This window comes from Lutzomyia longipalpis, chromosome 1 (genome assembly GCF_024334085.1).
Source record: "Lutzomyia longipalpis isolate SR_M1_2022 chromosome 1, ASM2433408v1".
Lineage (NCBI taxonomy): Eukaryota > Metazoa > Arthropoda > Insecta > Diptera > Psychodidae > Lutzomyia > Lutzomyia longipalpis.
In genome coordinates, this window is record NC_074707.1 from 21,206,161 (window position 1) to 21,224,302 (window position 18,142).

The 18,142-nt window shown below is 35.2% G+C and overlaps 1 protein-coding gene across 1 annotated transcript; it reads right to left on the reverse strand.

Moving 5' to 3' along the window:
- Window positions 1-206: 206 nt before the first annotated feature.
- On the reverse strand, window positions 207-18,093 carry LOC129796960 (girdin). The gene is given in 8 exon segments (XM_055839119.1): window positions 207-1,260; window positions 1,684-1,856; window positions 3,203-3,278; window positions 3,342-4,765; window positions 4,886-5,741; window positions 6,101-6,620; window positions 6,623-7,082; window positions 17,852-18,093. Coding segments are annotated over 8 exon segments (4,104 nt in total). The 5' UTR covers window positions 17,912-18,093; the 3' UTR covers window positions 207-725.
- Window positions 18,094-18,142: the final 49 nt, after the last annotated feature.

Below are 18,142 nucleotides of genomic sequence, written 5' to 3' on the forward strand. Positions count from 1 at the left end.
AAGGCGACTAAGATAAGATGCACGACGAGATTTTCAGTGCAATAATAATTTCTCACTAAAATGAGATTGAACATTTTCTTCATTTAAAACATTGGATTTATGTCTTTTGCTCACATTGGAGGACATTCAAACTGCACTTATAGAGAGGAGTTTGAGCTATATTCATAAAACTTCGGTGGTGATAAAATTGGCAAAAAAGAAATATCTTCCACACAAAAGTTTTTTTTTTTATTTCGAGGAAATGCAATGAAAATCCCACCATATGTTTTAAACTAATGTTGTTTGTTTACAAAGGTATATGTATGTAGAACTATGAGTAAATCGCTCGACAAGGTGCCCAAATAATTTACTGGTTGAGTGACAAAGGATTGCATTTAGAAAATTTATCGTCTTAATTAGAGCCTAATTTTAGTAACACGCTTTTTTTTCACGAAAAATCCGCAAATAGGAGAAATAATTAATGAATCTCCCACTATTACTAATTTTATAGAAATAATTATTATTAATACATTATTCTATTTCCTAGGCATTCGCTTAAACACTAAGTTATTATTTTTTTTTCTTTAAAAAAAAAAAGTTCCTACAAAAAATGTTAAGCAACATTCTAAGGCAAACGGATGTTCGGGTTTTCTAAATCGTGTAAAAAATTCTAAAAAAAACTCACTTTTTTTTTTAAGTATAATACTTTGCTTTTTGATTTCCTTTGCTCGCGCATTAATCCTCCCTCAGACACATCCGTATTCATACCAAATGGCCGGCTCTTTATCCTTATCCTCCCCCTGTGGCCTCTTCTTCCCATTATCCCGATGATTTGCCTTGTCTGCCGTACTATTGATCATCTGGGTCCCGGATGAGGCTCCCATGGACACAACATCGCCCCCGATCACATTTGAGATTCGATTGTACATAAGAAGTGTTGATGGATTGGCAGTGGATTGATGTGTGCCATTGTCACCGCTTGTTGAGCAATTGGCACCACCACCACCACTGCTTCCTCCCGCTGATGACTGGGAGTGACTCGGTGATGGTGTGGCCTCGGGCAATTTGCTACTATCATCCACAAGGTACACTGTCCGTCGACTTCCTGCCGTCCCAAGTGCCGCCACGGTCACGTCCGGGCCCACTGATGCTCCATCGAGCATGTGTAGGCTATTCCTGTTTGCACGGTTGACCTCATCACGACGTGGTGATGTTGTCTGCAAGCTACTACGCACCCCACCGCGTGTCAGTGGAGATTCCCGACAATTATCACTTGGTTTCCTGCAATCCAACATTACAGACAAAAATTATAATGAATTTTGCCTTTAATACAATTTTTTCTCTATCTCTTTTATAAATAAAATGTTATTAATTAACTAAAAATTAATCTTAAAACATAAAAAAAAAATCTTACATTAGAAAAAGACCCCATTTAAAGAGATTTCTAGCTGCATCTCTTGGTTTTATTCAAACTTTCTTTGCACAAAAGCCCAACCCTTTGATAGAATTAATTAAAAACATCTGCAAAATAATTTGTAGGTAAATGACATTCAAATGAATAAGACGAAGAATATATGTTTCAAAAGGGAAGCTCTAATTGGCTAATAAAATCAAACAAAATCCTTTCATTGGCTGAGGATGGAACTCCGGTGCAAAGTTAATTAAAACAGATTAGAGAATAATAAAAAAACATGCAACACACACCTCTGAAGACTCTGCCGGGAATTGGAGTATCGACTAAGGAGTGTTGTGTCGGATGATACAGAATTGGGTTCTTCCGTACTATTGTCGGATTCATTGCCACCGGATTCTGAGCCCATAATCAGCTGACTCTGTGTGAGTCGAGTGTCATCAATCCATGACTTCCGGTACTGAAACTGAAAGTATAAACATAACGCAAACATTTTTTTTCAACATCTCTCTTCCGCAATTTCGCTATGAAAATTTTCAAACCAAAAAAAAATGACATTCTTTTCATCTTTTCTGTTCTTGTTTCTGCTTTTTTTGTTGTTGTGTTCGCCAAGAGAATGTATTTTTAGTGTCCAACTGTGATTTTTACGCAATTCATTACAGTTTGGCGAAATTCTCTAAACCACCAAATGGTAGTTGGTGGAAGTTAGAAATGTGTAGGATTCATTTTATTTGCATTACAATTTGTACGTATAGCAGGATCAAGTGAATGAAAGAGATTTTTTTTGCCTCCATTCTGTGTTCATGAGATTACACGTTTAAAGATAGAACATATTTGAAACTCCTTTGAGAAGAAAATGTTGGTATTTTGAACGTATATCTATCATCATCATCGGTAAAATAACTTTGTCATAATGCGAAATCATCCAAGTCTTTCATTGAAGTTGGGAAGACAAATATTGCATCACGCAGCACAACATGAGATTCTTGAAAGATGCGATGAAACAGAATTATTTGGTATAAAAATAATTTGAGATGCTGCGTTTTTGCTAAAGGGGTTAACACGTTGAAACGATCTATTCAAGAAGATCATTAAACTTATTATTAAAAAATATTAAAGATCAGTAAGAAATCGATTTAAAATAAATTTAATATAAAAATAAGACTACATTTTAACAATTCAAAGACATATTCAAAGAAATCTAATCAGTACAATGCTATAGAGTGGGGCGCTTTGAATAATCTCGCAATGTGAGTCAGCATCATTTTTATTGCAAAAGAATTCTATTGAAATTCCTTCACACAAAGTTCAAATTCGTGTTCACCGCACAATGTTCCAAAAATACACCCTTTTTCAATTCTCACAATAAATCCCCCCAAACAATGTTTGAGAAGTCAATTGATGGCCCAAAACTTTGTGGTGATTCTAAAATAGAATTGCGATGAATAATTTTCACGATCACGGTCAACACAGCGAGGAAATCAGAAATAATTAATACTATCGTCCAAGAGTGATTTATAGGCGTACTGTGAGGAGTCTTTTGGTCTCTTGCTTGATTTGCTAATTTAAGCGGAACATTGTACAAAATATTATGATTTTCACTAATTTACGGTAATTGGATTCGTGCCAATAATCTTTCTCTAATGACCGATTCTTTACTCTTTTTTCCCTTTCCCAAAATTTCAACACAATGTATACAATTGTTTTCTTGGCATTGCAAAAAAAAAGAAGTGCGAAAGAGATGTTAAGAATGTCCAAAGTTGATTTAGCACTTCCGATGGGCAAATGTGAGTTAAAAAGAATGAAACTTACTCGATTTGGAACACGATTCATGATGTCAGATCCAGCTTTCTTCACCCTCTTCACGAGATTTGAGCCAAATGGTTTTCTACAAGACAAAATAAATTTATTAATCATCAATTTAAGAGACCAAAAAAAATCTTTGCCTTACTTTTTTGGTACACAATTGTCCATTTTCTTGAAATAATCCATAATCTTCTCTTCAAGCTGCTCCTTTTGCCTGTAGAGACTATTCAATTTATCCGTGTAGCACTTCTCCTCTTCGTGATAGTGTTGCCTATCCTGCTGGGACATTACAATGAGTTCGTGATACTGTGAGAGTAATTGCGACACATTGTCCATTAATTTTTGTCGATCTGTATCCAAATCAGTATTTGCCTTAATCAACATATCACACTGCTGCTGCACTTTGGCCAATTCAATCTCCATCCCCGTGGCATGATCACTGCGTGTACTTAATTCACCTTTCAGCTCAGTATTTTGAAGCATTAATCGCCCATTTTCATTCCTCATACTCCGATATTGCTCCTGCATTGTCTTGTATTGCTGCTTCATTCGATCATTTTGTGTAAAGAGATTCCTAAAGTCCTCTTTGAGCTTTGAATGTTCTGCCCGGAGATTTGTGAGATTCATCGAATCAGACTTTGTTGATTTACTCTCAGCTTCGAGTTCCTTCAAATCCTTCTCCATGGAAAATAGACGTTCACGCAAATCTCTATTTTCCGCTTTTAGATCACGAATAGTTGTCTTGAGGTCCTTATTTTCACTTCGTGATGAATCATACTCGGAATTTGATTGCTCCAGCATAGCTTGCAGCGAAAGGAGATCATGCCTCAGTGACTCATTGCGTTGCTTGTAAATATCCATTTGCTTCATCAGCGACTCCTTCTCTGTGATCAACTGCGAATTGGTCACTTGTAGAGCCACATACTGACTATTCAGTGATCCCATTTGGGACTCAGATGTCGCCATGGAGACTTTCTGCCTCGCATTTTCCGCTTCAAGTTGCTCATTGAGTGTCTTCAGTGTGGAATTCTCGGTGTAGAGATGATCACATTGCTTCTTCCACTGAGCACTCACAGATGACACCACCTCTTCCGTTTGATTGAGTAAATCCACTTCGGTCTCATTATTTATCTCAATCTCCTTCTCCACCGTGAAGATTTCTTTGCGATGACAGAGAACACACATGTCTGAGGAAGTTGTTTCCCTTCCCACATTCAACATAATCTCCTTAACAGTTCTGAAAGTTTCGGGATTCTTTACGAGTTTCTCCACAACATTCTCCACATTGAAATCCGAATTTTCCAACACATTGTCATCGAGACCCAATTTCTCCAAGCCCTGTTTCACTTTGTTGGACACGAGGGCCCCATTGACGAGATCTCTCTGAAGTGTGGCGATCGTTTCAGCATCAATCTTCCCCTGTGAGATGAGTTCATTGTTTTGCTTTTCCAATTCACCGATTTTCCTCACTTCGACTGCCTTCTCCGCCAGTTCTTCACGCAATCTCTGTATCTCCTTACGATCGCTCTCAATTTCACTGCTATTCCTATCCAATTGTTTATCTTTTTCCTACAACAAAAGAAGAAAGTCTATGATAAAAAAAAACTACATGTATACAGACGCATAGTTTGAGAATTTCAATGCGAGCAGCAAAAGGGTGAAATAAACAAAAATTCTGCACAAGCGTACCTCTAAATTTTCTCTAAGCTTTACAACCTCTTTCGTAAAGTTAACGTTTTCCTTCTCCATAATCCCCAACTTCTCCTTCACATCGTCCAATTGATTCTTCGTCCTGTCGAATTCAACAAGTTTTTCCGATAAACTCTCACATTCTCTCATTTTGGTGTCAAACAGACGCTCAACCTCATCCGCCCTCCTCTGAATACTCTCACTCAGATTCTGTATTCGTTGTTTCTCTTTGACCAAAGTCTCAATTTGCTTCTCCAGATCAATGATCTTCATTCTATCTGCCTCTCGTTCTTGGCTCTGTCTATCATTTGCCTGCTGCCGTGCATCCAATGTATCCTGAAGTTTCTTATTCTCCTCCAGGGCATTCTTGAAGACATCCTCCAATTCCTGAATTTGCTGCACTTGCCTCTTGGCGTTCTCTTGCATTTGTTCTACCTTTAGCGAAAGCTTCTTCTTTTCCTTCTCCAACTCGAGGATTTTATTGGATGACTCATGAAATGATGACTCCTTCATGGCATCCAAAGTAGCCAGTAATCGTCTATTCTCCAATTCAAGACGTAAAGCCCTTGTTTGAGCATTATTCGTGAGTTGCCCTGATAAACTATTGTCCGCTGAAACACTTTCTTCCTCAAGATCAGACGTTGCCTGATTGAGATCTGACAGAGCAGTAAGATTTTTCGTGGCGAGCTGCAATTGTGTGTTTTCATCCACAAGTTCTTGCAATTTATTTTTGTCCACATCTCTCTCGAGAGCCATGTCATTGAGCTTTTGCTGATATTTAATTATTTCTGATTCTAGAACCATAGCATGATCACTTCTTTTACGAGATCGCTGCAGTTGTTCTTCCAGCATTTCTCTAAAAGACAATTTTTATTTATTTTTATAGAAAATTTCTTTAAGAAAAAATTTCTTTATTCAACGCTGTATAATATGGGTTAAAGCGATTGAAGCATAAATATGCCAATATTCCACGGTTTGTTTGTTCTCTTCGCAACAAAATGAAGTTGATCTAATTCAAAAGTAAACTTACTTAAAATAACAATGAAAAGTAAATTAAAATGTAAAGCGAGAAAAATAAATAATTGAATTGATTTAATGGATTATTATAAATTCAATACTTTTCCGGGAAAAAATAGTAAATTTTTGTACTTGAATTTATCACAGATTTATTTGAAAGAGAAAAAAATGGAAAAAAAGGATAAAATCTTCACTTACTTTGTCTCAAGGAGTGTCTTATTATCCTCACGAAGTTCCTCAACGCGTGTCTTGTAGAATTCAGCATCACTTAGCTTTTCTTTTAATTTTTGAATTTCAATTTCGAGTCTATCAGCCCTTTCTGCTCTCTCCCTGAGAACATCAACTTCATCCCTGTACGCTGATGCCCTTCTTGCCTCCGTATACCATTCCTGGCTCTCTGTTCGTAGCTTTTCGTATTGCGACGTCTTATGCTCAAGCTCTTCCTTAACTTCCATGAACGCCTCGGACTTCTCTTCCAATTCCTGCCGCAGCTTCCGCAACTTGGATTTGAGATCGGCCAACTCCACCACCATATGATTACTGTCGGGACCATTTGTCGTGGCTACTGCTGATGGTGACATTGAATTAATCCGCTGTGGACCATTATTGTGTGTCACTTCCGTTTCAATTGTAAAACTCGTTATCCAATTCGAGTGGTATTGATCGCGTTCTTTGGTCACTCGCAACAAATGATTGTACATCATATCCGGCGTAAGGTGTCCATTGATTCATTCGTCAGCACGAGACTCTGATTGTCCGTAACTTGCTTTATTAACTCAACAATCGCGTGCTGCGTCTCCAGATCCAATTCCTTTATGCGACTAATGAAGAGTTCCTTATTTGGGCATTGAACAGCAGCTCCGAGGAGAAGGATTAGTAATAATTTCATCTGTTCAAGTCCCTGGGGTGTGTCTGGTGAGTGCCCGAGGACACTACAATCAGGTAAGATGAGCACCCTCTGTCCCAGCTCTTCCTCGTAGAGATTTCGAAGATTTCGCACGACTGCATCGAAATTTCGTGCTCTTGCATTTGCCAATAGAACCCCATCGAGTCCAATAAGTTTAACAAGATGATGCTGAGGTTCAGGATCAATCTGGAGGACGACACTGTGAATAATAGCTCCGTCCAGCAGTGAAGTGTAACCAGATAAAATTTCTGGTCTTGGGAGACATGATTCAAGCTGTAACAAAAGTAAAATTCTCGTGAGAATAAATCTTACTCTTGACAACTTCTACAAACATAATTTAATTAATTAAATTAGGTAGAGTGTGAAAAATTAATAAATATTAAAACAATGTAAATGATTAATGTGGCAGAGACACACCAATCGTATATTTATACGGTGCTTCGATGAAAAACCTCATTCATGCGAATGAATTATTCATCAATTTACAAGATGACTCTGCATTTTAACTCTTGCAAATTATATGCAAGTATCTCAGCAGAATTTCTTCCCTCTTGTGATTTACTGTGCGAAATTCACGATTAGAGAGATAATCAATTGAGTAGATTGTTTAATTAATTACCATCTAATTGACATTGTTTAGCACATTCTTTTGAAATGCTAATCATCTCTTCTATACCAAATTCCTCATTCTCTGACTACAAAGCGCAATTTTGGCGTTTCGGCGATGACGCCGAGCAATTGCATAATTTTTTGTTGAGAATCCTCACCTATTGGCATCAATTTGCCACACAGAGAGTGTATACAGAAGGTGTGAGTGACATAATTAACCTACAGCGTCAACGAGTTGAATGAGGTGGATTCGACGAAAAAATGTGGGTCAGTGCCATCAGTCAATACATCACAGAGTTTAACAATTGCCAGGAATTCTGTCTCACTTTCCCTCTCATTGGATATGAGGATGGAGAATGCTAAAAATTTTTAGGTAGGTATAAATTCCCAAAGTATTTAAGAAAGAGGAAAATATTGTAGAGAAATTCATGGATACTTCAGTTTAACGACCTAATGTAGAGAAGTTTGACTTTTAATGCGTTAATCTTAAGATTTAATAGCTTAATGCCGTAGAAGAGCTTTGCATCAATTTTTTAAATGATTTTCACCTTTTCTCGGAATTTTATGCATACATAATCATAATCATCAATGCTGTTGCGGCTGTTGTTTAAAGATTTGCAATTTGAATTTTTTAAAGTTTAAAATAGTGCTGTTTTAAGCCATTCAAATTATAATAGAAAATACAGGAGAGTGTCGTAGAATAGAAACAGTTAAAATGGAGCAATGCGAATTCTTAAGAGAAGGCATAATCTGCCTCAATTGACTCTACATTGAGGATTCACCTTGTAAAGAAGATTTTCCCAAACTTATCAGTTAATCAAGAAATCTTTTTTTAAACGAAATCTTTGATAGATAAATTAGAATAATATCTAACGTACAATAAAAATTCACCTACAGGCTAAATTCAGATAAAAAAAATTGAAGGCAGAAAAGATCATGATTAACTATCATGTAAGAACCCAAAGTTTATATATTCCTAAATTTACAAAATAAATGCCATTAGAATCTAAATGTATTAGCTATTAATTTAATTTATTCAAAGTATCACATCATACAAATCAAATGCCTTGAATAACAAGTAAATCACAAAGAAGTAGGTATATAAGTATTAATAAATTGAACGTGTGCACAGGTATATTTTCTACATTAAAGGCGACGCAAATTTAACAATTAATTTTCACTTCAACTGGCGCCAGAGAAACGCACACACAAGCTTCCACAACTTCCACCGCAGCGCGATGCATTTGCGGTACAAATTGTTGCCTTCAACCTTGAGAAGTGCGAGAATTTCCCTTTCGAAACACCGTGAAACGCTCATGGTATGATCTCTTTTGAACCACACCGGCAGATCTCCTGGTGCAGCATCACATCACAATTCATCAAGTTCACTCCACACTTGTTGACTTGTATATTTTTATCACATCATGCCACACAGCATCCAGAGACAGACACATCTCGCACTCTTTTACATCACTCTTCACCATAACCAATCGTCATGGCGATCATGCTATAGAGGAGAGTTAAATGAACAAGAAAAGATTTAAAGTTCACAAAGGAGGAAATCTTAATTTTTCCTGGCGCGGCAGTATGCATTGAATATTATATTGCGGAAGTATGTGGTGTTGGGGAATGCCAGAAAAATCATTCAACTTGGAGTGTTTGGGTGTCGTGTGCTTGTCCACTTTATTATTAGATTTACGATCTGTTGCGACAAGTGGAATGGGACGAGTAATCATTTGCACCAGCGCACACGCACAAATCCACGAGTTTGTTTAACATGCGCGTTGGCGTCGACGGATGCTGCTGATCGCGTCTCCTGCACTTTACGACTCATCTTCTAAAATATACATCTAATTAATAAATTGATTATAAGTGAAATTCACATATCTCCCCAATTTGGAAGCTCCATCCGTAATTTTGTCCATTTGTGTTGCATGTCAATTTCACAAATTTATCTTGACAATAAATCTTCCCTCTCTTCACTTGCGTGAGCTTTTTTCTCTTCTTTTTCCTGTGGGTGGAAGAGACGGCAAAAGAATTGGAAGCAAATGGAGAACACCAGTGCAAAAATTTCTCAATTAAATCCACACTCATAATGTTCATGCAAATTTAAGCGTGGTGCAAGAAAGAGAATTTAAATCACAGTTAAAACATATATAGCGATGCTAATGATTGTGGCAAGGTAGTACACAGCATACACATACATAGGTAGCATAGGTATATTGGAGAGAGAATCAATTGGGACAAGTTGAAAAATTTGCATAAAACACACAATAAAAAGTAACATTGCAATTTACAATCATCATAATGACTTCTCAAAGTGCAACAGAGTTGAGAGAAAAATAAATACTACATACACATCCGATAATCACGTGTGGTTTCTGTGGGATTGTGTGAATGAGATCGTGTGCCAGAAAAGTTTTCACGGGAAGAAAACATCGTACATATAGTTGGTACTGCTTCTCCAATATTAAATTTATGTTGATTGCATTTGAAATTCATTCACATTCTACAAGATCAATATATTAAATTATTTCTTAGAACATATAATATTTGTTAGTTTTGTCAGCGTTCCTTCTTTTCATGCACCGCAAGAGTTCACAGGTAAGAGAGTATTCTTGGAAATACTTCCTTATATTCAACTTATACTATCCAATCCATCCACTATATCAGCAAGTTTTGATGAATAGTGTTAATGAAGGGATTTCTTTTTGTACATGCCTGCGCGGTCTTTTATTGCTTTATTTTCACAATGACGGTGATTTAAATAGCAATGACTATCACTTTTCTCGCCTAATGAATTTATTTTATTGCCTTCATTAGGTGAATAATGAATTTCATTCTCCACAAATCAATATTGATAGCTCTTTCAGTAAAGATTACTTATTGACAATCTATACCTTTGTGTGTTCCTCTCACTATGCGGTACTTAAATTTAATGCAAAAACCAACTGATAGTAAAGCAGGGTTCCATATTTGGTCGTTTCTTGTATGTAACGTATTTATACGTTTATTAACATTTTAAAGGTGCTTTAAACGTCTCAATAAATTCCAACGAGCCAGTCAGACAAAAGAATTTCTCAGATATTTAAAGTGGAGGCGTCTGTTAATTGATCACATGTACTTTATATTGTTTATGTCGGCTCTTGCAGATGTTACGTTTATTTTTCAGGAGCGTAGTCAGACATCTTCACAGGGGAACTTAAGATTTTATTTATTTCTAGACTTTAAAGGACACTGAAAAGTGATTGAAAAGAAAGATTTAAGGGTGAAGTTTTATGAAGATTGAGATAAGTAAGTAAACTGCATTAACGGTTCTTGCATTCGAACCAACAGTTTTTAATAATTTACACGAGAAATTCAACGTTTGACGTATCTTTTCTAACGTTTAACGTTTTTGTTCTACTGTTTTCTGTTTTGCATTTGAAGAAACTTCCTTTTTTTATTTTAAAAGTGGAAGGAAATCATTTTTTTGGACTAATTCAAACCCTAAACCGTTAGAACTATTAAGATTTTTAGACACCAAAACAGTCTCCTTGACTACGCCTCTGTCATTTATTACATTATGCATACTTCTACGTAAAATATATAATTCTTCCTGACTGCACATGCTGCTCAACACTTAATATCGATTTGACCTAATAATTTAGAATAATACAGCAGCGAATGAAAAGTTTAACCAATAAAGTCTAAAGTCAAAGACCTCAATGCGACAACCCTATAATTGTACGAGTATATAACATTTTTTTTCAAAGAAGAATATTTGAATAAAATTCCTTTAAAAGTACTTCTAAGAAAATAAAGTTAATCTCAAATCTATTCCAGTAAGCTTTAAGATAAAACATTTGAAACTTTTCAACTTTTAACCTAGCCGTGAGTTGCAAATTTATTGTGGTGATTTTGAGAATGCAAACGAATTATAATTGATTTCTATTAATTTTACCTTTACCTATATTTTATACGTCTTTTCAACTGCTACAAGATGACTCTTCGAGGTTAAAATCAACACGAATTCTCTGCAATTTTACTTTTAAAGTTCAAGATTTTCTTCACTCCGGATTTTCAAATCTCATACCCCGAGATATACTTTGCAGATTTCCTCAATGGATTCTAATAAGATTTACCTACTTAATTTACATTTCATTTTCTCTTCTTTGCATTTTCACATGGATATGCAGAGAAACCCTCCAATTTCGGGATTATCCAATTAACTGTGGTGTGTGGAGAAAGAAATCAGGGCGATTAATCTTCATGAGACACTTCGAGTTGATTGTTTTGGCTTCAATTAAAATTCCCCCAAGGTGTAGGATGAAATGATTTGTATATAGAATTGTAAAAAAAAACTTTCTCATTGCTACTTTACAATATTCAAAAAAAAAAATTGCATCACAAGAACTGATCCAAATAACTTCAATCAAAAGATGAATTAACTATGTTGGAATATACATTATGTATATCCACATACTTTTCAATGACAAACATATTTAAATTGTATGTGCATCATTTGCAAAGTTATTAAACAATAATGCATAATAAATTTAGCAACTGAAAATAAAACCACCAACAAGTCTAACATCCCACACTGAGAAATTCTCATTGTAAATCACGCCGAGGATTTATTTAGTCGCGTACATAACGTTCCAATTGTGTTGAGGATTTTTACCAAGAAGATTTGCTTTCCTTCTGTATCCACAAATCACACAGAATAAATGTCGAAGAATAATGAAGAGAAGCCGTATAGGAAAAAATAAAGCAAAGTGTGTACGACGTACAATTTGAAAATGTCTTTTTCGCATCGCTGATTTGTGCACATTCTCAAAAGCCACCATCGAGTTCCGGTGATTTGGTCTCTCTCTTCGTTATGTATAGTAGGTATATGTATACAATAAACACATGCCATGGATTAATATCGCTGACTGTGTAGAGAAATTGTCATGAGAGACATAAGAACATTTCAGTTGAAATCCCGCAGAAAAAGACCCCCGCAATTTATTCATTTAATTGGAATGGCAAATCCCAAAAAAAAGTAAAAATGTTTGTACACCAAGTGGAAGTCGAAATGGTTTCTCTTGACATTTTATTATGATTTTGGAAGTCATGAACCTCTTTTGTCACGATCTCTTCGCCTCAATGGGCTATTTTGCTGTGTAAATATCTTTTATATTCCCTTTACCATCTCATTCAACGTATTTTACTATCGCGAATATCACTTAAAGTCGTGATTACAGAAATACATAATATATCTACCAGAGAGGAGAAGCAAAAAGTTTTGGGCCATAAATGTCTTTTCCTTATTTGTTCAACCTTCGCTCGTATTCAGAAGTTAAGATTTCAAAATGAACATTAAAGTCAAAATCAATCTCAATATGATTGTACTAAAACTAATTAACAAATTTTCCAAACTTCTGAAGACCTGATGAAGAGGAAAATAAACTTTCGAAACGTCGCGTAATGTGAAGCTTCCACATACACATGTAGCAATTTTTTTTTGTTTGAAAACTAAGCGCTGATCTTGATGAGTTAATATGATACAAATCTATTGTTTTTAAGGTAAATGATTACCTGTCTTGGAATCTCTTGAATAAACATTATTAAAAAAAAATTTAATCTCAAAAGAATAATCACCATTGGGTACATTTTTATCTCTTGAATTTACCGCATCGAATCTACATTGTCTTTCATTTTAAAAGCCCAAAACTTTTTTAATACAGTTTGTGTACTCTCTCAAAGTCATTTCTAAAATTTTTATACACCACTTCCATTTAATTTTCATACAAAAATCTCTCCCGGTTGCATCTCAACACTTTTTTTTTTGTATTACCCACTCATTTTCCCTGAGAAAATTTTCTCTAACATCAACCTTTGTTTGAATGTAATTAAAGAAGCGCTCGAGAGAAAATTCATTTCGACACTTCAAATCGTTTTTTTTAAACAAATCTCTCAAGTGTTATCAAGGAGGGAAAAAAACTCGTTAATTACATTATTACACAAAAATGCACTGAAATAATTTATTAGTCAACTCTTTCTCCGACAAAGTGACTGAAAAAAGAGTTATTTCTCCACCAAAATCTTCACTATTTTATTGTGTTGACGCAGGGAGGTATCTAATTCTTCGAAAAAAGTAACATTATAGAAAATATAGTGTTTCAGTAAAATAATATCAACTCTTTTTCTGTCTTATGTCTTTTCTCATGGAAATACGAGTAAGATATTTTAGATATTTTTGCTCTTTTTTTCCCTGCTTCCCTTTTTCCCATCACACTCCCTCTTTTTGCTGCAGTTGTCGTCGCTATCAACGCACGATCTTTTTCAGCATCTGCAATTGTGAATTCACTCACAAGATGTTTTTATTTTACTTTTTCCAGAACATCTGCACAAAATGAAGTACAGAACGTCTGTAAGTTACCACCTTGCAATCACAGCTGAGTGGGAGATAAATCCACAACTTCTTGTTAGACTAGATAATCTAAAGCAAAAAGTTTTATTCTGAAATTCTCTTTTTTTTTATATATATCAAACTTTGTATTGTATTTTATTCTATTGTTTCCAAAGAGCCACAATTAATTGGATAATCTCTCTCTATCTCTTTCATCATCACTTACAAATATATTGAGAAACTTAAAACCAATAAACTGAAGAAGCTCTTCAAATAAAGAATCATTTATTCTATTTGAGAAAATTGATATTTTAGAGAAAAAAATTACAATTGAGATATCAAAGAATCTTAAAGAATTCAAAAGAATATTAAGCTGCTTAGCGCCAAGTTTCCTCTTTGTATGGAAGAGAAGATCAGTCAATTTAGTTATGACTATATGGAAATCATGAGGAACGTGTGGCATGATTGTGTTGCCTGATAAATAAGACAAGTGGGTAGCTTATTTGGATGACATCTCAACAAAAATGATTTACATATTAATGCTTTAAAATCACTTTAGATACGCATCAGTTGAAAGACACTCACAGCTTTTTTTTTGATAGCAAAGGTATTTAATTTTTTTCTTACTCATTTCTTTATTAATAAGATTTTCTAAATCTTTGTTGCATTCAAATTGAGGAAGCTAATCCAATTATATGTGAATGAATGACTTTATGATCATATGGAGAATATTAATTTAGTCAAAATGGGCCCTCAAGGCAAAGTTGGGCTGGACCAACATTTCAAAACTAAAAGAAAAGCAAGAAGTATGGTATAACCACCTGACACACCTTAAATGTTTGAAAATCTCATTACTTCCCATTCGCATAGATGCAACAATTATACAATACATAAAAGTAAGTAAAAAAAAAAACGAAATTACTTTGTAAATAACGTGCTTTGCAGAGAAGAAAGAAATCCGACGCATCTTCAAGTTGACTAACCATAGTCAGAATTGCTTGAATTTTCCTGACAATCTTTTATAGTTTTATGGAATTTGCACAAGTTGAAAGAGAATTTTCTCTTCTCTTGCATTGAAGTTCTTTGTATAAATATGGCAGTGAGTGTGATTGCATGGAAGCAAGAGAAGAATATATCTATTTTTAAATTCTCTTTACTTTTTTTTCTTCTTTCAAACATTCATCTTTGTCTTTTTCCATTTCATAAAATCTCTCTAACCATGTGCCGAGTGGCAAAGAATGTGTGTTCTCTATTAAATAATACCGATGAGATTTTAAAGTGAATGAGATTGATTTATTGTTCATAGAAATCATTTTACGAGGTAAGGAATGCGAGGAAAATACAAAATCTCACACCAAAATCATATATGTACCATCAGCTGAAACATCCATGCCTTAGAGCGAGGTGATGGTGTATTTTGGAGAATGACCAACATGGTGTGGAGATCTTTGCAGAAATTACAAAGTCAACAGATATAAGAAGGAATGAAGCGAGGGAAAACAGCAGCAGCGGCAAAACCGCACGAGTTTCACGAATTTTTGTGCATGAATTGCGTAACTTCTTTGTGTGGTTCAGTTACCTACATCGCCAAATCTCTCGCACTCCACCATTTAAATATGTACAATCTTACAATGTCTCTCCCGCAATCTTCAGTCGCTAAAAAACCTCATTATAAAATCCCCACCTACCGTAACAGATTTTTAGGTACCATAAGGATTTTTTTTTATAAACATGGGAGTGAAAGGATTTCTGGTATAACACATTCCTCACCTAAATACTACATACTGCCTCTCTCTCTCTCTCTCTCTCAAATTCAAACACTTTAAGCAATCTATCCTTTCTTCCCAACTGTAAAAAAAAAACATATTTTTGCACTCAATTCCCACAAATTGTGATCGCTTATTGAATTTTCCGTCCATTGTCTCCCCAGGTGATCGATTAAAAATGATCGCGCTGCTCTATGAGCTGGTAATTGCTTAACAAAAGACTTCTTCTTTTGCCTCATTCGTCTAGTCACTTTTTTTCGGGGTGTGCTTGGAAGCATTTTAATCGTTCTCTCAATCACAATCTCTATGAGGAATTCTAAACACGCTTCATAAGCCCATAGAAGAGACATGACACACAAGAAAGTCACGATTTTTGTAGGGCAATCTATCATTTAAAAGGGACAATATTAGTCAGAAACACGAAGAAAGAACCACCACGGGTGCCATTCAAAATTCCACCTAAATGATTTTTAATGGGACTATTAGTTTAAAGATAGAGAATGAAAATGGGAGATTGGGTAGATATAGAGGTGTAATTAAGTTTTCTATTCTTTTCTTTTTTTTACAGTTGTAGTCTTAATTTTTGAAAAGTTTTTTTTTAGTAAAATAAACCTCTTAAATAGTGTTAAAATCGTTAAAATTCAAGAGGAAAATTATTTAATTGATTTACTTACTTGTAAACTAAACTAGACTATCCTATTGACATGTAGCGTTGTTAAGTAATTAAGCAAAAGGTGTAAAAGCAAAATGCGAACCTATAATTAGTTTAGGGGAGTGATTACTTAAACAATAGGTTCTAATTTAGTATTGCCTTAAAAATTATTTTTCTTCTTTACAATTTAAATGTTTTCATGCATATTACAAAGCCAAACGATAAAAAAAGTTCATTTCTCTTTGACTCTCAGATTCAGATCTGATTAATTAAGTCTCAGGTTCAAACTGGCTTTACTTAGATTAGTCCACAGATCAGAAAAAAAGGAGGAAAAGTAAGGAATTAAAAGGATCTATCGTAACTCCAGATACATAATCGTAACATTTGTTTCCTGAATAGAAAAGACTCATAAAGATTTAATCAATTTACCATTACAATTTTTATGCAAATTATCTGGCAAACTCGATAAAAATTGATATCTTTATTGGTTTAACCAATATAAAAATTTGTGTTTTCGACCTATTGGGCAATTGGAGTGAAGAAAAACTCTCAAATTTGCCTTTGGTTGGACACTGAATCTCAGCCGTTTTGTATTACACAATGGTCTCTCAATCTGGCCAAATGATAATAAAGACATTTTCAGTTTAGGCTTTGTAAATAAAAGAAGAAGAATTAATTAAGATTGAGAATGAGAGGCAAATTGCTATCCTTGTTCTCAAGTGACTTCCTCTTTTGATGATGAGACCACCTGAGTGGGAAAAAAAGTGACTCATACACGGGACGCCGCGTGTTCCAAGTACCATGAACTTACGATTAAGCTTTTTCTCTATACATACTTTGGTTATTCAATACATAAAGTGAGACACAATTTGCCGAGCTAGGTCTCTCTCAACTCCAATATGAGCCAGGGGGATTGTCGATGGAAGAGAAAACACGCATGGAATTGAGATGTATGTGAAGAAATTCCTTTTTTTTCTCACTCTCCTTTAGCTGCCAAGTCAGCAGAAATTTGAGGAGAGAACTTGACTAACTCTTCTTGCTCTGGAAAAGAAGATTGTGTTTATGGTAGCACCAGGGAATATGAGAGGAGTGTGGTTGGATGAAAGAAAATACATAGGTAGAAAAAAAAAGATCTCTCGGAGCCACTTTTTCAGCCAACGCTCTTCCTTTTTGAGGCAACCTCTGCGGGAAGGCCTCGAGTGTTTGTTCAGCCTGATCGTCGTTGTACACCTGCTTCTAATCGTTCAACAATAACAATGGGAAGATAACACAACAAGACTCCAGCAGAAGAGTGTTCGTTATGTTGGAAAAATAAACACCATAAGGTTTTTTTTTGGGAATTTCAGCGCCTGTATGCGGGAAAGACGAGCATACATATTACTTTCCATTTAGTTGAATTTAATTGCGAGACATGAATGCCGCAACAACGAAGATTTCTTGTTGGACAATAAACCCAGACTTGGTGCGTACACCACCAACTTTTCTCTTTGTTTACCCACGAATATGTGGCACTATTGCCGAGGCAATTGGATTGTATTTTGTACACAAACTACTCATCAATCCTCGGTGGACACTTTTTCACTGAGATATGATCCATGAGAGCAGTGAAATTACTGAGAAAACTCAACAAATCACTCACCCATGAAACTAGGGGCCCGTTCAAAAATTCTTCAATCTCGTTGTCACTTGAGGCCGACATTGCTCCTCAGGTATTTCTTGGAAGTTTTTCCATTAAATAATCCACATGCACAATAAAATGTTTCGTCAAACAACACATTAGGCACCAATGAACACAAATTCGTGCACTTTGGTAATTATTTTACACCCTTTCACATAGTTTTTGGACAAAATTCGCGGACATCTCACCTCCGCAACCGTGCACAACAAACATTTTGATATTATTGATCTGTCCCAAATTCATCGCAGTTGT